Here is a 20868-nt window from a genome sequence, read left to right as displayed (position 1 = left end):
GGGGCGGGGGGCCCGGCCATATGGATGTGATTTCTCCGCTCCGAGGCAGACGGGCTGCTCCGCAGCGCTCGGCGCCCGCCCGCCCGCCGCCCGCCCGGCCTCCGGCTCTCCCTCCCTCCCTCCTGTCCCTCCCTCCCTCCCTCCTTTGCGCTGCTCGCTTGCTAGCCCTCAGCGCATGGGCCCCGCGCCGGGCCCCGGGGCCTCGGGCCGCCGGGACGCCGGGGTCCCCTAGGCCGGGGCGTGGGCGGGGCGGCCAGCCTGACGCAGCTCTGCACCCCCTACCACCACCAGGGCCGGCGGCGGCGGCTGCCCCGAGGGACGCGGCCCTAGGCGGTGGCGATGGGGACCGCCCGGATCGCACCCGGCCTGGCGCTCCTGCTCTGCTGCCCCGTGCTCAGCTCCGCGTACGCGCTGGTGAGTCCCCCGCCGCCAACACTCCGGGACAGGCTGCGGGCTTACCCTGGGGTCCGCGGTATAGGTCTAAGGCACGCAGTCTTGAGTTCCCCCAGTAGTTCGAACTTTGGGTGAGAGTCCCCTCTGATCCAGGAGCCTGGGTGCCTGCTGTCTCTGGGATGTCTGGACTGTGGGTTCCAGCTGCCTGAAGCATCCCTATTTCTGAAGCCTCGTTTGGGGCCCCAAATCTGGAAATTTGTGGTTGAGGTTTCCCCATCCTCTGCTTCTGTGAGCACCATGGCTGTTTCTCCCTGGAAGATGACAGTGTGACCCAACAGAAGGCTGGGCTTTGGCCCTGCTGCGTACTCCCACAGACTTTGCTTTGGGGACCTCTGTTTTCTGCAAGTTTTGTTGCAGTCCCGGACACAGGGAATGTAGGTCTGAGGTCAGAATCATCCAGGCAGGGGGTAGGATTTAGGGGCCCCCTCCAGCCCTCACACACACACATGCACACATGTCTGGCTTCACCCAGGGTAGAAGCTGTTTCCCCAAGGAGGTGGGTGTGGTGTGGCATGGAGGAGGGATGGAGGTCCCTGAAGGAGACTGACCTCACAGTGCACCCCTGTAGGAGATGCACAGCGTATCCTGTGGGGAAGTGAGGAGACCCCTGGAAAGACTGTCACTCCCTGAGAGTGACCTAAAAGCAGAATGGTAGGGAAGGCTAGAGGGAGAGGAGAGACAGAGACAAAGCCGGGTGGGAAGGAGAGATCCCCCCAGCTGGAGGGGTGGACAGACTAAGAACAGCAAAGAAAAATAGGGAGAGACAGGCAAAGGCAGAAAGCTGGAGACACAGAGTGGGCAGCACCTCCTCCTCCTGGGCCAGGGTCTGGGGCCCACTTTCTGGGAAGGGGGTTGTCCCAGCCCCTCAATCCTATTCCACAGCAACCCCATCCCCTGGGACCAGCCCGTTCCTGAGGAGGCTGTCTGCCTGTGCACCTAACTTCAAAGCCCCTTCTCCCTGCTCCCCAGTGGGGGCATCTGCCTGCTAGAGAGCAGGGCAATCAGGCAGCCTCCACCTCCTGACCAGCAGCAGCTGCCTACACAGGGCAGAGCTCCAGGCAGTTCCAATGAGCCTGGGATTCCTCCACCTTTGCATGATGCCTGTGTAAGCCTGGGCTGTCTTTCTCCGTGCCTCAGTTGCCCCATCTCTAAAAAAGAGGGCCTGGAAGAAACATCTGCCTGAGAATCCCATCATCAGAGGCTCTCCCTTCCTCTGTGGTCCTCAGCACTTCCCACCTACCTGTGCCTACACCCTCACAATTCTGGCCCCAGCAAAGGCTACCCACCAAAGACAGCCCCATACAAGGCCTTGTGGATGGGGAAACTGAGGTTCAGAGGAGCTCAACACCCTCTGCAGAGACACTCCAAGTACTGACGAATGCCAGGGGATAGAACTGCCACCAACCCTGCCCCCGGAGTTTGGTGTGTGATGGTCTGAGGGGTAGACAGGGTGATGGGTGTGGGTGTCCTGAGAGTAAATCTATGTGTCAGAGCAGGGCTCTGTGGGACTCTGGGCATGGTGTTCATCTGGGTCTGTGTGATTGTGAGTGTCTGAGTCCCTGTGTGAGTTCACGTGTCTGAAGCTGTGGTGCATGACTTGGAGGTGCAGTTGTGTGTGTTTGTGTGTGCCTTTGTGAGCGCCTGTGCATCCAGGCCTATTGTTTTCTTATGTGTATTTCATAAGTGCTTCTGTAGGGCTTTCTACTTGCCATTGTTCTAAGCAATTCACATACATTAGCTAGTCTAATCCTCCCAACCACCCTCAGAGGAAGGTTACTGTCCCCATTTTTAACTGGCCCGAATCACACAACCACAATGACCGTTACTTATCTCATGCCAAGCCCTGTGCCTCTATGTGTGTGTGGAGAATGGGTACCCAGAGCCCCACTGCTGTCCAGGGAAGCTGAGATATATGCAGAGAATCTTCCTGGCTTTGCCCTGGCCCATGTCTGAGAGTAGAAGGAGAGATGCCAGTGCTCAGTCTGCCCAGGACCTTGTTGGGGCATGTGAGTTCACTGGACGCTCCCTGGCTTCCGGGCCAGAAGATTGGGACTGAAGGGCAGGGACAGCCTACTCACCCATCCAATATCCTATAGGCTCCCTGGACTCATCTGGGGCCAGCAAGAAGCTGGCAGCCTGCCAGCTCCCTCTCCTGAGCCCAAAGGACTACTGCCCCCCTTTAGATCTGTACCTATGCCCCTCAAGCCCACCAACCTTATCTCATGGCTGGTCACCAAACCTGTATGCTACCTGCCCAGCTGGTCCCAGGACCAGGCTCACATCTCCAGTGACCTCACATTTGGGGGGGCCAAAGAGCATTCCATCTGGAGGACACTGGTTGTGGCCAGACTCAGCTGGTCCATCTTCTGCTATACAGGAAAGAGTTACCTGGGAACCTGGGGTCTGGGGCGGGGTGGAGTTTAGAGGAAGTGATAGACCCACAGATTGTGAGTAGGAGGCAAAGAGTCACTCTTGTCCTTGAGGATGCGTCCTCCTAAGGACCCCCCCCCAGCATGTACACATGTGGAGGAGAAACTGCAACAAGAGAAGCTGGAGCTCAGCATGGGGCAGGCCTTGAGTGTGAAGATGTGACCACTAGGTAGGACTCACAAGAGACTGTGGTGTGGACTCACAGGCTGGGAGTGTGTGGGACCTTTTCCAGCCTGCTCCGGGGGCAACTTGGCCATGTTGCTTGCTTTCTTTTTTTCTTGAGACGGAGTCTCACTCTGTCACCCAGGCTGGAGTGCAGTAGTGCGATCTCGGCTCACTGTAAGCTCCATCTCCCAGGAGAACGCCCTTCTCCTGCCTCAGCCTCCTGAGTAGCTGGGATTACAGGCGCCCGCCACCATGCCCAGCTAATTTTTTGTATTTTTAGTAAAGATGGAGTTTCACCGTGTTAGCCAGGATGGTCTCGATCTCCTGACCTCGTGATCCGCCCGCCTCGGCCTCCCAAAGTGCTGGATTACAGGCGTGAATCACCACACCCGGCCGGTTGCTTGCTTTTAAAGACAGGAAGAAGCCAACATGTACAGAACAGTGGCTGTCCCCAGATTCTGAGCTAGAAACTGTCACAGATTGTTTTCTTATTTCATCCATTCACCCAGTGATTTCTACGCGAAAGGGCCCTGAGAGTCACACAGTGAGTCTGTGGCACAGCAGGATTTGAACCCAGATCTTTAGACCTTTGCACTGAATTCCTTCCTCAAAAGCAGCACGAGATTTGCTGCTGGCAGGAGATCCTCATGTCTCACTCTGGGTTTTCTCTTTCTTTTTTCTTTTTTAAAAATTAAATCATGGCCGGGTGCAGTGGCTCATGCCTGTAATCCTAACACTTTGGGAGGCCAGGCGGATCACCTGAGGCCAGGAGTTCGAGACCAGCCTGGCCAACATGGTGAAACCCCATCTCTACTAAGAATACAAAAATTAGCCACGTGTGGTGGTACGTGCCTGTAATCCCAGCTTATTGGAAGGCTGAGGCAGGAGAATTGCTTGAACCCAGGAGGCAGAGGTTGCAGTGAGCTGAGATCACGCTGCTGCACTCCATCCTGGGCGACAGAGGCTCTGTAAAAAAAAAAAAAAAAAAAAAAAATTAAATCCTTCTGTTATTTTGTTAATTTTTAACTTCACAACTGATATATGAATATGTTCTTATAAAAGAGTCAAACAAGTCTGTAATCCCAGATACCTGAGAGGCTGAGGAGGGAGAATTGCTTGAGCCCAGAAGTTCAAGGCTGCAATGAGCTACGATCATGCCACTTCACTCCAGCCTGGGTGACAGAGTGAGTCCCTGTCTCTGAAAAAAAAAAAAAAAGAGAGTCAATGAATAAAAATTAAACAGAAGCCCTCCTTGATCACTCCCAAGCCCCAGTTCCCTTCTAGGGAAAAGCATTTTTAGCAGTTTGGGTAGAGGGGCGTTCTCCTTCCTCTTTCTGTGTGTTTCCAAATGGTACCTCTTTGTGTACATATCAAGTAGATAATTTTGTCATTTTCTATTTGTCTGGTTGATTGTTTTTAAATAAATGGCATCGGTTTCTAGATAGGGCTCTGCCACATACATATTTTGACGTAAAGGTGTGTCTTAGAGATCTTCATTTCAGTAAATATGAATCTATATTTTTAAATGCTACATAGTATTCCAAAACCTGGGACTCATTAAGTAGTCCATAGGAATGTACATTTAGATCATTTCTGCATAATTTGTGTGTATGTCTATATGTGTGTGATTCCAGATGGTGGCAGGGAAGCTCCTTGAAATGCCCTCTACTGTCCCCATGTGACTATTTCCTAGTAGGATATTTCTAGATTTTGTCATTGCTGGGCCTGAGAATATACATATTTTTTATTTTAATAGCATGGCCAAATTGCCCTCTAAAAAGCTTGTGCTGCTTTATGCTTATACAACACCAAGACCAACCAGGAGGGCCTCTCTCCCCAAGCCCACTATCTCATAAGATGTTAGGAGGATTCTTTGTGTTTCACCTTTGCTTGGATAGGTGAAAATGGTGTCTCTTGTCATTTTAATTTGCTGATTACCAGTGACTTCTGGGCTTTACAGTGAGAGCTTGCTCGGGGCCATTAACCATCATTCTATGGGTTATTTGTCTTTTTCGTATTGATTTGTTGAAGCTTTTTATATCACCTGCCCTTAAACACATTCACCTCAGCTCTTGAAATGGCTTATGGACAGAGCAGTAGGACGGGGGCCAAGCCCTCCCAGGAACTTGGGTTTTCTTCGGAATGTTTTAATGAGGCGTCAAGTAGCCTCCCTCAGATTCCTGTTGTGGGCCTTCTGGGGACACTCCCTGGTCCAGCCACCACATCAGGAAGGCAGCTATTTCAGAAGGAGAGTCCTCAGGAAAAAGAAAAGGTGGGGCGAGGGTTTTGCAGACATCTGAAATTGTCTGCAAAATATAGTGTGACTGGGAGAAGGGCGCAAAGTTTTGCTCAGGTTTGCAGAAACATCAGAGACCTTCAAACCCTTAAAAGCCCCAACTCTGGGGCCAGTCTTATGCCCGAGGTGAGACCTAGTGGGATCCATTCTGCTGAGCAGGCGATGGCTTAGATTAGGCCATACTGTTCTTCTGGGCCTTGATTCCTCAGCCCAAGTAGGGGCTGCTTATGAAGATCCACCAGGTCGTAGCAGCCAACTCCGCTATCCCAGGCTCCATCCCACTGCCTGCCCCGAAGGCGGCCACGCTGGCTGGCCAGGATGAGAGGCGTCACAGTGCCTCTTCCCCCCCAGCCCCTCCCAGCCCCAAACACAGGCAGCCTGTTCAGGAAGGCCTGGCGAAGGGGAGGAAAAGTCAGCACAGCACTTGTCAGCGGTGGCGGGGCAGGACGAGGAGCCTGCTCAGGCCAGCCGGACAGAGAGAGGGCAGCAGGGATGGGGGAGCAGTCCCAGCCAGCTGGCACGGGAGACATCCAGGGGTGCCAGCATGGGTCCCAGTAGTAGAACCTGGAGGAGGGCTGTAGGAAGGCCAGGAGGTCACGAAGGGGTCTCCTGTTAGCCAGGGTTTTCTCCTTCTGGCGGTGCTAGAGGCATCAACGGCCTGGTTCCCAACACCAGACCCCAACTGTCCTCTACCCAGTTACAGCTGGGGACAAGCCGCCATCACCAGCACCACTGACACTTTATGTCTACCCACCTCCACTCCTAAATCGGCTTCGGGGAGGCTGCCTTAGGGGATCTGCAAAGGGAGACTTGCTTAATGCAGCAGCTAAAATCCAGGATTATGGAAAGATGATACTGTGGCTGGTGCCAGGGTACCCGTGTGGCTGGGCACTTTCTCCTCTCTTTCCCTTCTTCCAAGGCTGCTGCTTCAGTGTGAAGCAGATCTTAGCTCCATCCCTGGCCCTCATCTTTCTGTGACTCTTGGCCTCAGTGTCCCTGTCTGTAAAATGGGGATGTGGTAGAAGGTGCAGGAGGCATGGGTTTTAAAGCTCCTTGCTGACCATGGGGAGGATGTGCTACAGTGGGGGGTATTGAAGCCAAGCACCGTGATGGCTGGGTTGGGGGAGTCAAGTCAGCCCTAATCAGGACCATAGGAGGAGTGTTGGGGGGGATATGGGACACCTGGTGCAGGGCTGGGTGGCCTGTAAATGGTGGGTATGGACTAAGTGACCCCTGGCCACAGCCCAGCCCCAGTCCCTCAGTCCTCACCCCTGAGACCCAAGATCTGCAGATCTGCTGGATCTAAGGGGATGCAAGCCTGAGTCCTCTGCACCCTGGCACTGAGCCAAGAAGACAGGAACTCCTCAACGGAGAGAGGGTTGGAGGGGCGGGGAGAAGGGAGTAGCAGACAGGGGGCATGCCAGGCTGAGAAGAGTTACAGCTGTCAGCATTTCCCCTTCATCCCCAGGAGATAAGGCCTCCTCAGCCAGGGCAGAGGCAGAGGAGGGGGTCCTTTTTCCTCCTAAGCTCAAGCTTGGGGCCTCTGGCAGTAACGTTGAATCCTAATGTAAGTCCAGAGTGGATCCAGAAATGCAAGGAGCCATTGGGATACTCTTCCATCCCAAAAGCTTGCCAGGAACACGTTATCTAGCAGGTCCTCCTGTAGTCCCTGCCCCCAGTCCACCCTGGGGCCCCATCTCCCATCTGCCCCTCACTGTCACCTGCTGGACTCAGCCATCTACCCAGATAATCTCCCCCAGCCACCTTGGGTCCCTGGCCTGGCTGGGAGCACCCATGTCACCAGGCAGCAGGGGTGCACATGGCGGGGATGTGACTTGCTGCTGCTGCTGCTCACAGTATCAACAATAGCAACCAGCTTTTCCTGAGCTTCACCCCTGCCCAGGCTTGTTGTGAAGTACTTCATTTAATCTTCACAGCAGCCTTTTTTTTTTTTTTTTTTTTTTTTTTGAGATGGAGTTTCGCTCTTGTTGCCCAGGCTGGAGTGCAATAGTGCAATCTCAGCTCACTGGAACCTCTGCTTCCGGGTTTGAGCGATTCTGCTGCCTCGGCCTCCCGAGTAGTTGGGATTACAGGCGGCACCACCACACCCAGCTAATTTTGTATTTTTCAGTAGAGATGAGGTTTCTCCACGTTGGTCAGGCTGGTCTCAAACTCCCGACCTCAGGTGATCCGCCTGGCTTGGCCTCCCAAAGTGCTGGGATTACTGGTGTTAGCCACCGTGCCGGGCCAGCAACAGCCCTATTATTACCCTGATTTTACAGGAAAACTGAGGCACATGGGTTAAGCAACTTTCTCAGACATGAAGCTAGTCAAGGGTGGAGGTGGGATTCACATTGTGGGGCTGGTGGCAGAATCTCCTTGAAGAGGAGGGCACAGCTGGAGGGAGGAGTGAACAGGAGTGGGGGCATTCCAGGCACGGAGCTGTGAGCTAACGTTTGGAAGGGTAGTGCACTTGGTGTAGGGTTATCCTCCTCTTCTTGGGAAAGTGCTTCCTTAACTTTAACATGAGTTATTCTTGTTGCAATGGCTGTGCTAACAGATAAATAGGTCCTAAAGTTCAGGGAGGCCAGAGGTGGGGCCACCACCCCTATGGATGAATGAAGGAGTGTGGGAGCCATGCGTGCTGGAAGCACATATCTTTCCCTCTCCTGAACATCCCACCTCCAGAAAAAGGGGTGTGCCTCCTCCTGGCCATGGAGAAGGTGAAGCCAACAGCTGGAGGTAGAGGCTGAGCCAATTCCTTGAGCCAGTGAGGGGTGTGTTGGTCAGCTTTTGGTGGTCAGGCTGCCAAATGGCCACTCAGTTTTCAACCCATGACTGCCTGCCTGTAGTCTAGGCCATCAGGGGTGACCCCTAGTCATATCAGTAGGCTGGTCTGTCTGTTGGGAGGCCCAGTGAGTCAGCAAGTCTCTAGGGATGGGTGGGAGCCTCCGTCAGTCACTCCAGAGCTCTCCATCAGCTGGAGAAAATACAGCACAATGGGTTTGTCTTGAGCGGGGTGGAGGTGGCAGAAGAAGAAGGATAGTGGGGAGGGGGTAAGACAACAAGATGGCAAAGGCAATGTAGATGGTAGTTGTTGGGCAGGTGGCAGTATTGGTGATGGTGCTAATGTTGCCTTGGTGATGCTGGAGGTGGTGGCAGTGGTGCTGGTGCTGGTGATGTACCAGTTGTGATGGTGCAGATGGTGGTGATGGTGGTTATATTGATGATTACAGTAGTGCTCATGGTGGTAACGGTGATGCCAGTGGTGGTGGTAGTAGTACTGGGAGGGACTGGTGATGCTGGTGTTGGTGTTAGTGACAGTAATGATGGTTATTGATGGAGGTACTAGCAGCAACGATGGAAATGGTAGTTAATGGGTGCTGTAAATGGAGTGGGGTGGGCAGGGATCAGCCCCCTCACCAGCATGGATCCCCCATGTCAGAGGCACAGGGAGAGCTTCAGGTTAGTCTTGGAGGCCCCTGGATCCTGGCAAGTCCAACTTGTCCTCCCTTAAGCCCCCCCATCATTCTGTGTCTACCTCTGCCCCAGCCAGCTCAGCCATAGCTGGGGAAGCAAAGAGACTAGGATAGAGGAGCTTTGGCCAGCCGCCAGCACGTGAGGATCTGCTCCAGCCCTTCCTGGGGTCCACAGCAGTGGTCCCGCGGAGATCTCAGGGTCCACCTCAGCCCCCAGAGACACCAGAAGCACGGGCCACCCACAGACGCAAAGGCTAAGGAGCTGCCGCCTCACTCACAGACGCACACACGCCGCCCTATGCCCAGAAATACATGTGCACGTGCATGCTCACAAACACGTCCGGCTCGCGTCCCACACTGACATGCTGGACAGTCTCCATGTGAGAACGCGCACGGACGGGCACACACAAGTGCACGCGCCGGCCACTCGAGGATGCGCCGCCACTCGCGCGCGCACAGGGACGCGCACGGGGCTCCGCTAAGTGGAACCAGCAGAACCCGAGGCCGGCCGAGCCAATTGGAGACTCCTTGGCCCTGGAAGCCCTCGCTGCTGCCGCCAAGAGACGCGGTCAATTAACTTCTCCCTGCAGCCAGGCTCTCCGACCCGGCCTGCCCGCCCCTCCCGCCGGTGCCCGCCCCATCCCCGACCCGCCTCCTTCCTCCCCTGCCTCCTCTGGGTCCTCCCGCCCTGCACAGCCACGCTCGGACTGCAGGGCCCCGGCCCCGCCTTGGCGCGTCTGAAGGATGCGGCTCTGCCCCGGAGCTGAGGAGACGTAGCCTTTTGCGGGAGGGTTGGAGGGGGTCGTCTCAGGGGACATACCCCTGCCCAGGGGTCTGAGGAAACACGGCCCTGAATTAAGAGGGATGGGGCTGAGGGCTTCACAGCCCCGCCCTGGGGAGGTTTCAGAGACCGCCTTAACCTCTGCGGGTGACATTCACGGGAGTGGCTGGGCTAGGCACACCAAGCTGCTCCCGACTCCTTTTCTCCCAAGTCAGAGGACAGAGGCTCAGACCCGTCAGCAGCCACCTGCTCAGGGTGAGCCTCCACCCGCATGATATTTCATTTCCTTTCTTATAATGAGGCCAGTGAGTCCTGGTGGGTGGCAGCCAGGGCCCAGGGTGTGCAGGTTGGAGGGAAGGGAAAGGACATTCCAGGCAGAGAACAGCAGGAGTGAGGGCCTGAGTGTCATCAGAACTCCGGAGTCTGGATGGAGGGAGCTCCCAGATAAGCAGTGGAATGACAGGGACTCCCACCCCCCAGCCAGCACCAGAGTGCCCAGCCCAACCCAGGCCGCGTGCCAGCAGTTCCTCCATCCTCTCTTTCTCTCTCTTGGGATTGTAAGGAGGGGAGGCATTGAGGCACTCACCGTTCACTGGGGACAGCATTGACTGGGGAGCTGGGCCAAGATGGAAATTGGTGACTCCCAAGGGCCCCCAGGGTGCCAGGACTTGAAGGACTCCAGGCTGGGTTTGTCTCCCCAGAGTTCGCCACTCCTTATCCACCCCCTGCCCCCGACTCATGTCCCCAGCAGGCAGCCAGGATCCTGTGTGGATCCATCCTGGGACATTCCATTCCAGTCCCATGTACCCCTGGGGAAAGGACTGGACAGAGAATATCAGTGACTGCAGCCTACAGGGTTACTGGCGGGCAGGCAGGAGAGAGCCCCCGCTTTTTCCCTTCGATCAGGCAGGCCCCACCCCTCAGAGCCACAGCTTCCCATCTGTAAGGTGCGAGCTCCATAGAGCAGATTCCCCACATGCAGGGGAAATCCCACCTTCCCTCTAGAATCAGGACCTTTTGAAAGGGGGTAATCCCTCTGGGAAACTGGGATGTCTCTGGGACCTGCTGCTGCACCGGAAAGTCCTGCCTGTGGTCTGACCTTCGGCTTGGCAGGTGGATGCAGATGACGTCATGACTAAAGAGGAACAGATCTTCCTGCTGCACCGTGCTCAGGCCCAGTGTGAAAAACGGCTCAAGGAGGTCCTGCAGAGGCCAGGTGGGGATCAAAGGAAGAGGGTCTGGGGATGAGGCCAGGTGAGGGAGGGGCCAGTCAAGGGCGGGACCCAGGATACAGAGCCAGGTGAAGGCTCTCTGTGGGGGCGGACTCAGGTAAAGGGGGCCAGGCCGAAGTGAGAACCGAAGTGGGGTGCGTGGTGCAAGAGTGGAGTCAGCAGGCTCGGGCATCCATGGCTTGTCCTAAGTCTTGAGCTCAGGTCCCTGTGTTGCCCACCACCAGCACTCAGACTGATAGCTGTCGGGTTAATCTCATCAACCGAAGAGGCCCAGACCCCAACTGACTGAAGGAGAGGAGCAGCTTCCTCCACTGAGAAGCCCTTAGGGTTCTGCAGGGGTTGAGGCTGGTGCCCGCCCAGAACACAAGCACGTAATGACAAACACACTCTGTGGCACACAGATTTTGCTCACACTCACAGAGACTCACATGGTCTCTGCAGTCACAGCCCCACCGATGCCAGCCCCAACAGTGGCTCCCAGTCACATCGAGATCTGGGGGGTCAGGTGGGCCCCTCACTCTGGGTCCTGAACCCAGCCCCTCTTCTTAATTGTGAAAGCCTGGAGGAGCCTCTCTTTGCCCCTCATCATCCACCATGGAGCCTCTCTCTTCCTACTGTACCCCACCCTGCTACCCACATCCCCACACTGAGGCCCAAGAGTGGAGGCAGGAAAATGAGCACAGTCATTCTCATCCCAGTCCAGGCTGCCTGGACTCAGCTTCCCATCATTGCCACAGACCCGACATGTGAGGACCAGGGGGGCCTAGCTTGGGTGGTGGCTGAAGGAATACAAGTCAGAAAATGAGGAAGACTTTGTGGCTAGGAAGAAAGACCTCTCCAGCCTGGGCAACATAGTGAGACCCCATCTCTAAAAAAAAATTTTTTTTAATTAGCCAGGTGTGGTGGTGCACACCTGTAGTCCCAGCTATAGGGGAGGCTGAGGTGGGAGGATCACTTGAGCACAGGAATTTGAGGCTGCAGTAATTCATGATCATGTCACCGCACTCCAGGCTGGGTGACAGAGGGAGACCTTGTCTCAAAAAAAAAAAAAAAAAGACCTCCAGCATCTCTCCAATGAGAAGAGAGGCCAGGCTCCATCTCAGATTAGGCATCTCGACAGCCACTGTGGAAGCTGTGAACCACATACTTGAGGATCCAGGGCAGGGGATGGGGTGGTCTTTTCTGTCCACTCTTGACTGTACCACCTTGCTCTGGTCTTCTCACCACCAGCTTCTTTACCTGCACAGCACTCAGGCAGGCCAGACTTCATTTTCGCTATGTAACCTGTCCATTGACATCACCTACTCTGTCTGCTTTCACCGTGCGCCCCCTGGTGGGGCCTTCACTGCTGCGTGGCCTTGGCCCCCACTCCTGACTCCTGGGTGGGAGGATACCACCTCTGCTCTGTCTTGCCCAGTTTAGTGCTCACCCCACTAGCTGATCCTGCACTCCCATTCCAACCCTGGGGGATAATCTCCACCTCCTCTTATTACTTCACCTGGCAAGCACTTTACACTTTGTTAAACACCTCGTCAGCCATCATCTCAGATCTCCCAACAGCCTGGATGTCAGCAGGGCAGGAGACAACCCCTCCATTGTGCCAAGGGGGAGTCTGAGGCCAAAGAGTACCCCAGGTCTCCTGTTGTAGCACAGCTGACAGCCATCATTACCACCCTGGTTTCTCCAGCCGACATAATGGAATCAGACAAGGGATGGACATCTGCGTCCACATCAGGGAAGCCCAGGAAAGATAAGGCATCTGGGAAGCTCTACCCTGAGTCTGAGGAGGACAAGGAGGCACCCACTGGCAGCAGGTACCGAGGTATGTCTCTGCTTCCATGCATCCAGCTGGCATGGGCTTGGATCCACCCACCCCCATTGCACTGTCCCTCTGATGTGAGCTCATGCTTCTTGGCTCTTATAGAAAGTAAAAGGCTGCAGCCACATCCCCAGGCAAGGGGCTGGGAGAAGACAGAGTGTAGTGGGAAGGAAGGGGAGCTGGATGGCTCAGGCCTCAGAAAGAGATGAACAGAGAACTCTCCAGCACCACGCCAAGAGTGGACCCAGGGCTACGGTCCCCACCCATGGAGAGAAAGAGAGATGACAGAGAACCCTGGGGGACAGAGAGGCAGGGAGAGATACACAAAGACAGACAGATAGTGATAAAGACAGGGAGAGGCACGGAGACAGATCAACAGAAAGGCAGGGAGAGACAGTCACAGAGATAGAGGGGACCAGGAGGCACACACTGAAGTCTGGGCTCAGTGTGTCAGAGGTGGTACATGGGGACACATAGTGGATAGGGCCACAGAAATAGAGAAGGAGAGGAGGGCAGTGGCAGAGGGTGGGGCCAGAGGCAGTGGGACAAGGAGGGGAAAAGAGAAGGGAGGGAAGCAGATGAAGAAAGGCAGACAGAGCCCAGGCTTTGGCCACAGGGCCGGTTTCAACCGGCCGGGTGGGCAGTAGATTCCAGATGGGCCACATCTGGGAGGCTGTGGTCACCCTGTGGCTCCCTGGGGACCAGAGGGAATTGTGGGCCTGGCTGGGTGGGGCTGGGAATATGGCGCTCAGGACAGAGAGCCTTTCACCAAGCCAGGGCGGGTCCAGCCATCAAGGCAGCCTTCCAGGGTGGCTGGAGAGTCCTGTGGTTGGAGCCCTACAGAGGGAGAGAAGGGGGCTGCAAGCTGGGAGTGGAATGTGGAAGGTCCAGAGGCTGGGGACCCTCCAAGGTCACTTAGCCTCCCTGCAGTGAGGCTGGGGCTCCAAAGTGGCATGTCACCCTACTTTGAATCACACCATTAGCACTTAGATTTGGGGAATCGATCTCCCCCAGCAGTGGCCGTGGGAGTCTCACAGCAGGTACTCAGGGCAGGCATTGAGTGGTGGTAGAAGCATGGGCCAATGTGGTTAATCCCAACTTCCCAATGAGGAAATGGAAATAGAAAGACTGGGGACACCTGCGTGAGGTCAGCAGCTCCTTGGAGTCCAGCAGGCACTAGAAACCAGACCTCCTGCCGCCTGTCCATGATCCCAGGGGAAGGGGCACACAGGGAGCCTCCCAGCTGAGGGAGAGTTAGTCTGGGTACTTGCCCTTCTTCAGAGACACCTGGAAGGTGGTTCCTAGAGCAGAGAGAAAGGCGAGAGGCCTGGCCCGGGGCTGAGCACTTGAAGAGGACAGGGCCCTGTGTTGTATGACCTCAGCAAGTTGCCTACCTCTCTTGGCCTCTGTCAGCCCATCTGGAAAATGGGGCCAGTGCCAGTACCTGTATCGCAGAGGTCATAGTAAATTCTATGAGGCCAGGTGGGTGCAGCACACAGAAATACATTTTCTCCAGAGTGCTCCAAAGCCTGAATTTTCCTACTTGGGGCACACGTGTCCCTGCAGGACCAACAACCACTGATGGGCTGGGTGCGGTGGCTCATGCCTATAATCCCAGCACTTTGGGAGGCCCAGGTGGTTGGATTACCTGAGGTCAGGAGTTTGAGACCAGCCTGACCAACATGGAGAAACCCCGTCTCTACTAAAAATACAAAATTAGCTGGGCATGGTGGCGCATGCCTGTAATCCCAGCTACTCCGCAGGCTGAGGCAGGAGAATCGTTTGAACCTGGGAGGCGGAGGTTGCAGTGAGCTGAGATCACACCATTGCACTCCAGCCTGAGCAACAAGAGAGAAACTTCGTCTCAAACAAAACAAAACAAAAACAAAAAAAAACAACCCACAGATGTATTCATCCTTCTGGGTCACTAATCATGGCCTTGACTCTCCTTTGGTATCCCCTACCCTGTCTGTCTCTGGGCACAGGGCGCCCCTGTCTGCCGGAATGGGACCACATCCTGTGCTGGCCACTGGGGGCACCAGGTGAGGTGGTGGCTGTGCCCTGTCCGGACTACATTTATGACTTCAATCACAAAGGTGAGGGCTGCTGGAAGGGGTGGGGATCACAAGGAGGCTGAGACTTGGAGCTAGGGGTTCAGTGCCTCCAGACCTCCCTGCCGGCCCTGACCTCCCATGGACCTGCAGGCCATGCCTACCGACGCTGTGACCGCAATGGCAGCTGGGAGCTGGTGCCTGGGCACAACAGGACGTGGGCCAACTACAGCGAGTGTGTCCAATTTCTCACCAATGAGACTCGTGAACGGGTGCGAGCCTTTCTCCTCCCCAACCTGACTGGGATAAATTCACTCCCACCCACAGGTGACCCCTGACCCAGCCCTGACTCCTGACCTTGACTCCTCCAGCAACCTTACCCTGGCCTCTTGCTGTTACCCTGATGCTCACCCTGGGTCCCAGGGCTCTGACTGTGTCTCCCCCCGCACAGGAGGTGTTTGACCGCCTGGGCATGATTTACACCGTGGGCTACTCCGTGTCCCTGGCGTCCCTCACCGTAGCTGTGCTCATCCTGGCCTACTTTAGGTGGGCGGGGCGGGGCGGGGCGGGGCGAGAGGCGGTGAGACATGGTGGAGGGGGGCGGTGGCCGAGGTCTGATGCGACCCACTCCCTGCACCTATCACCCCCGGCGGGTGTCCCTACCTACGGCGCACAGCCCAGCTTCCTGTCCACCCGCCGCGCGTCCTCGTACTCCCACTCACGGTGATGTCGCGCGCCCCGCAGGCGGCTGCACTGCACGCGCAACTACATCCACATGCACCTGTTCCTGTCCTTTATGCTGCGCGCCGTGAGCATCTTCGTCAAGGACGCGGTGCTCTACTCTGGCGCCACGCTCGATGAGGCTGAGCGCCTCACCGAGGAGGAGCTGCGCGCCATCGCCCAGGCGCCACCGCCGCCTGCCACCGCCGCTGCCGGCTACGTGAGTACCCCTCCGCCCGCCCGCTCCCGGTGCCGCCACTGGCCTCGTGGGCCCCGCCCCGCCCCCCTCCAGCCCGGCCCTCGCCCTGCCCGCCTCCTGCCAGCCCACTGGCTTCAGCCACTCAAACCCGTCTCATAGGGTCCCTCGCAACCCTCAGCTCTGCCGCCAACCCTGCTGCCAAGGGCTCCGAGTGTCCCACACGCCCCGCGCTGCCATCAAGGCTCCTACCTCAACCCAGTACCCTCTAGCCACACTACCTCTTCACTTTGCCTCCTGCCCCTGACACCGCACCCCACTGAGAGTGCCTCCCAAGCGAAGCCTGCCCCTTCCTGGCCTGTTTGGCCGGCACCACTTGTCCCCTCCAGCCGCCCCAGCCCCCCAGCCCAGCCCTGACTTCCCGGAGGCAGGCCTTGTCGTCTGACTAACAACAGCTGGTCTCTTAGGCGGGCTGCAGGGTGGCTGTGACCTTCTTCCTTTACTTCTTGGCCACCAACTACTACTGGATTCTGGTGGAGGGGCTGTACCTGCACAGCCTCATCTTCATGGCCTTCTTCTCAGAGAAGAAGTACCTGTGGGGCTTCACGGTCTTCGGCTGGGGTACGCGGGCACAGCGGGTAGTGAGGCGCCGGCAGGGGTGGCACCGTGGGTGACAGGGAGAGGGCAGCCCCTGGGGGGAGGCGCCCACACAGCACATCCCGCCCCAAGTGGAACAGCAGGAGAGAGGCCTGCCGCCCTTCTGTGATCCTGACCCCATTCCAGGCTCAGGGAACAGCAGGGCTTGGCCAGGGATCAGGTTCACCTGAGTTTAGATTCACTTGAATTGAGGCTCGGCCCAGGAGAGGGAAAGGAGGGACCATCAGGCCAAGATTCAGCTCAGGATCAGAGTAGGATACTGGGTCAGAGGTCAGCCTGGGGCTGGAATTGGGATCTGGGACCCTCCCTCTACCCTGAGTCCCATGGACTAGGCCAGCATCTATTACCCCACCAATCCCCTTGCTGGGATGGGGTGCGGGGCTGCCCACACCATTGCCAGCCTCAGAAGGCCTGCGGGGTCCATGGCCCAGAGCCGTGGGCCCAGCACCTCAGCATCACCTGAGCTTCACAGCACCTCTGCAGAATGGGTTGCTGGAGCCGCGCACTCCTCCCAGCCCCCCACAGGCTCTGGGATCCAGTTACCAATAATTGTCCATTATTGTTGGCAGCTGCACAGCTTGGCTGGGCTCCGGGACAACTGGCCAGACTGCAGAGGGGTGGGCCGGGTGGCTGGAGCCCTCTCCGCACTCAGCACCCAGAGACCCACAGGTCAACAGCCACCGCCTCCCTGCCCCTCGACATACATCCTGACCCTGACCTCACCATGACAAGCCCCAGAGTTGGGGAGACCTGGGCCCAGTCCTAGGAACAGATGCAGGCTCTGGGGCTAGGAGGTGTCCTAGTGGACTGGCGACATGCAGATTGGGAGTGCATAGAATCCTGGGGCACAGGAATGTCACAGCTCTTTTTCGTACCCTAAATCCAGATCATACCCTATCCCTCCAAGGGTGTACCAGGCCTAGAGTCAACTTGGTGGTGTGTGGTCGGGGAAGACCTGGGGCTCCCTTCCCAGAGGCACAGCTCACCCAAATATACCATGTGCCCCTTGAGCTGGCGCAGGCCAGGACATACCAACACACCAAGGTCTCCCTGTGGCCTCTGCTCGGGACAAAACCTCTCACCCCATCCAGTCTCATCCACGAGGGCTAGGACCTTTCAAACCAGGTTGTGGGGGGTGCTGTGCTGGGGCAAAAAAAAAAATGCGGAAAATAGGCTGTCTCCCCACGGGAGCTGCAAGTCCAAAGCAGTGCCCTCTGCAGAGGGAATGGACAGGGCGTGGATCAGTTAGTGATACCTTATTATTATATTATACCTTGTACCCCATATATGTGCATATGATATGGAGCCAAGATGGGGGCAGAGGCTGAGCTGGGTTTTGAGGGCTGGAGCCCCAAGGGGAAGCTGTTAGGACACCACACGGCAGAGTGTGGCTCTGTCACCAAGAGGACCAAGTATCCAGGGTCAGGGGTTCAGGGCAATGGTGGGGTAAGCTGGGGGGTCATCGAGGATGAGGGGGGATGACCTTGTGGACAGCAGCCACAGCCCTGCACACTGTCCTCCTCTGTGCCCGCAGGTCTGCCCGCTGTCTTCGTGGCTGTGTGGGTCAGTGTCAGAGCTACCCTGGCCAACACCGGGTAGGTCCAGGTGGAGAAGGGGCCCAGGCAAGAAGCACCCCTGGGTCCCTTTTCTTCCAGGAAGCATGTGAGAGGGCCTCCTGTACCCTGGCCTCAAACGGCCCAGCCTCAGGAGTTCTCAGTCCAGCCTCGAGCCAGGAGCACCCTCGGGGTCACAGGAGGCTACTTCCAAAGAGGCCTGTGAGGGTGGCCTCAGGCCTGGCCACACCCAACACCCCTGCCCTGTGTCCTCAACAGCTAATGTCAGACCAGACCAAATCTGGGCCTATGTGGGCAGTCTTAGGATGGGAACAGGAGGGATGGGAGCTAATGCCTCAACCTCCCCCAGGTGCTGGGACTTGAGCTCCGGGAACAAAAAGTGGATCATCCAGGTGCCCATCCTGGCCTCCATTGTGGTGAGCAGGGGTGGGCTGCTGGCCACAGGGGTGGGTGGGATGTGCGCCTGGGCCCCCCGGAGCCAGCCCCTGGCAGGGACCCAGGAGGCTTCCCTGGACCCCAGTGTCAGAGCCACAGAGGCCGGAGGACCCGCTGAGCCACACTCCAGCCCAGAAAGGAAAACCAAGGGCCCAAGGAGCCGCCCAGAGATGCAGTGACAGAGCAGAGCCTATGGCCGTGGCTGCCAGGCCTTGCCCTGCCCCACTAGGGTGCAGCCTCCAGACGCAGCCCCCTCACTCCCACAGCTCAACTTCATCCTCTTCATCAATATCGTCCGGGTGCTTGCCACCAAGCTGCGGGAGACCAATGCCGGCCGGTGTGACACACGGCAGCAGTACCGGTGAGCCCACCATGCCTGCCATGCCCTGGCTCCTCGGGTCCCTGAGTCCCGGTACCATGTACCCCAGGAAAGACAGTGGCCCCATGAACGAGCCTGGGGCAAGGGAAAGGACCCAGCATCTGACTCCCTGGCTGTCCTCACCCACCTGGCCTGCCCAGCAGTGATGGGAGGCCCTAGGGGCACCCCAAAGCCAGCCTGCCCACTTGTACCAGGCCCTGCACTAGAGCTGGAGTCTGTGAGTGTGCGATGAACTTGAACCTCTCCTCAAAGAGTTGGTTGCAGGGAGTCTGAGGAACAGGTAGGCGGTGGGTGGCCCCAGGAAGGCCGTAGCTCAGCTGAAACCTGAGGAGTGGACTGTGGGATAGTGAGGTTCGACCGTGGAGGGGAGTGCTTGCCAGCTGAGGGCTCCACAGGTGCAAAGGGCCCAGGGACAGGGGCACTGTCATTTGAAGTCCGCTCCGGGAAACCGCTGAGAACCAAGGGGACCTATTAGCACTTAGCCAGGACAGCAGCCATGCAGGTGAACTGGGTTGTCCTCCCGTGGTGACTGGAGCCCTGGGCCCCTTTGAGCCTCCGGAGCCTGGGGCTGGCAGGGTGGGGGGTGGCACGATGCTTGTTGAAGGGGAAGTGGCTTGGCCCTGACCTACCTGCCCCGCTGGCTCAGGAAGCTGCTCAAATCCACGCTGGTGCTCATGCCCCTCTTTGGCGTCCACTACATCGTCTTCATGGCCACACCATACACCGAGGTCTCAGGGACACTCTGGCAAGTCCAGATGCACTATGAGATGCTCTTCAACTCCTTCCAGGTGCGCGGTGCTGGCCCGGGCCTGGCTGAGGGCGGGAGGGGTTCCAGGGGCAGGTCCTGATTCAAGACATCCCTCTTCACAGGGATTTTTTGTCGCCATCATATACTGTTTCTGCAACGGCGAGGTAAGCAGGAGACAGTGTTGGCGTAGGGCAGGGTGGGGCAGATACCCCAGAGGCTTCCTCAAGGCTCATTTCTCCATTCTTCCACCCTGTTATTTCTTTGTGCCTCCAAGAACACCCCTGAGGACATGCTGAAAGCAGAGAAGTCTTTCCAGATGATGCAGGCTCAGGATGTGCTAGGATGTGGGGACTCTTCAGTCACTGGCATAGCCAAGTGTCTTCCCAGCCCCATGGTTCAATTATCTGTGACCCAGATTGGAGGACTCAGCCATCTTTGGGGCAATTTGAGCCTTGTAGATTCTGGGTGTGTCGGCTGCCTGTAGCCAAGCACCCTGTCGTGAGGATGGGATCTCACTTGGCCTTGGAGTTTCCCAGGAGTCCCCTATTCCCGTTTTCATTCCGTGCTGGGTGTCCAGGGGCCGGGATGGGGCATCGCTGGGGTTGGGAGACACACCTGACTGCCGCGCCCTTACTGCCCCAAGGTACAAGCTGAGATCAAGAAATCTTGGAGCCGCTGGACACTGGCACTGGACTTCAAGCGCAAGGCCCGCAGCGGGAGCAGCAGCTATAGCTACGGCCCCATGGTGTCCCACACAAGTGTGACCAATGTCGGCCCCCGTGTGGGACTCGGCCTGCCCCTCAGCCCCCGCCTACTGCCCACTGCCACCACCAACGGCCACCCTCAGCTGCCTGGCCATGCCAAGCCAGGGACCCCAGCCCTGGAGACCCTCGAGACCACACCACCTGCCACGGCTGCTCCCAAGGACGATGGGTTCCTCAACGGCTCCTGCTCAGGCCTGGACGAGGAGGCCTCTGGGCCTGAGCGGCCACCCGCCCTGCTACAGGAAGAGTGGGAGACAGTCATGTGACCAGGCGCTGGGGGCTGGACCTGCTGACATAGTGGATGGACAGATGGACCAAAAGATGGGTGGTTGAATGGTTTCCCACTCAGGGCTGGGGCCAAGAGGAAAAACAGGGAAAAAAAGAAGAAAAAAAAAGAAAAAGAAAAAGAAAAAGGAAAAGGAAGCGGTGTGTGGCTTCCTGTGGCCCAAACTGGGGACTCACTCCAAGAGGGCAGGGCTGGGAGCCAGGGAAAGCTGTTGGGGGAGGGCCATGAGTCATGGAGGAATCCTCAGGTCTCACTTCAGAACGGGGAGGGATCTGGGGCCTGTGGTATCATCCAACAGAAGGGGCCCAGAGAGGCTCAAGTCTGCAGGGGTCACACAGCAGCCAAGTGGACCCATGTGGGAATCCAGCCTCAGCCTCCGTTGCCGCCAGCTGTGGAGCTGCTC

The 20868-nt window shown here is 57.2% G+C and overlaps 1 protein-coding gene across 1 annotated transcript in view; it reads left to right on the top strand.

Annotated features, from left to right (window-relative positions):
- PTH1R (parathyroid hormone 1 receptor) overlaps positions 1–20602 on the top strand; it is a 31557-nt gene extending 10955 nt beyond the window's left edge. The window contains exons 7-20 of the mRNA XM_024244993.3: positions 292–414; positions 10718–10820; positions 12524–12658; positions 14641–14751; positions 14860–14978; positions 15158–15252; positions 15451–15646; positions 16090–16243; positions 17814–17874; positions 18203–18269; positions 18555–18649; positions 19314–19455; positions 19538–19579; positions 20059–20602. Coding sequence (XP_024100761.3) covers positions 340–414; positions 10718–10820; positions 12524–12658; positions 14641–14751; positions 14860–14978; positions 15158–15252; positions 15451–15646; positions 16090–16243; positions 17814–17874; positions 18203–18269; positions 18555–18649; positions 19314–19455; positions 19538–19579; positions 20059–20445 — 1782 coding nt within the window. The 5' untranslated portion in view covers positions 292–339 and the 3' untranslated portion in view covers positions 20446–20602. The remainder of the gene's footprint in view (positions 1–291; positions 415–10717; positions 10821–12523; positions 12659–14640; positions 14752–14859; positions 14979–15157; positions 15253–15450; positions 15647–16089; positions 16244–17813; positions 17875–18202; positions 18270–18554; positions 18650–19313; positions 19456–19537; positions 19580–20058) is intronic.
- Positions 20603–20868: the final 266 nt, after the last annotated feature.

This window comes from Pongo abelii, chromosome 2, assembly GCF_028885655.2.
Source record: "Pongo abelii isolate AG06213 chromosome 2, NHGRI_mPonAbe1-v2.0_pri, whole genome shotgun sequence".
Classification (NCBI taxonomy): Eukaryota; Metazoa; Chordata; class Mammalia; order Primates; family Hominidae; genus Pongo; species Pongo abelii.
This window is presented reverse-complemented; position numbering and strand designations above follow the sequence as displayed.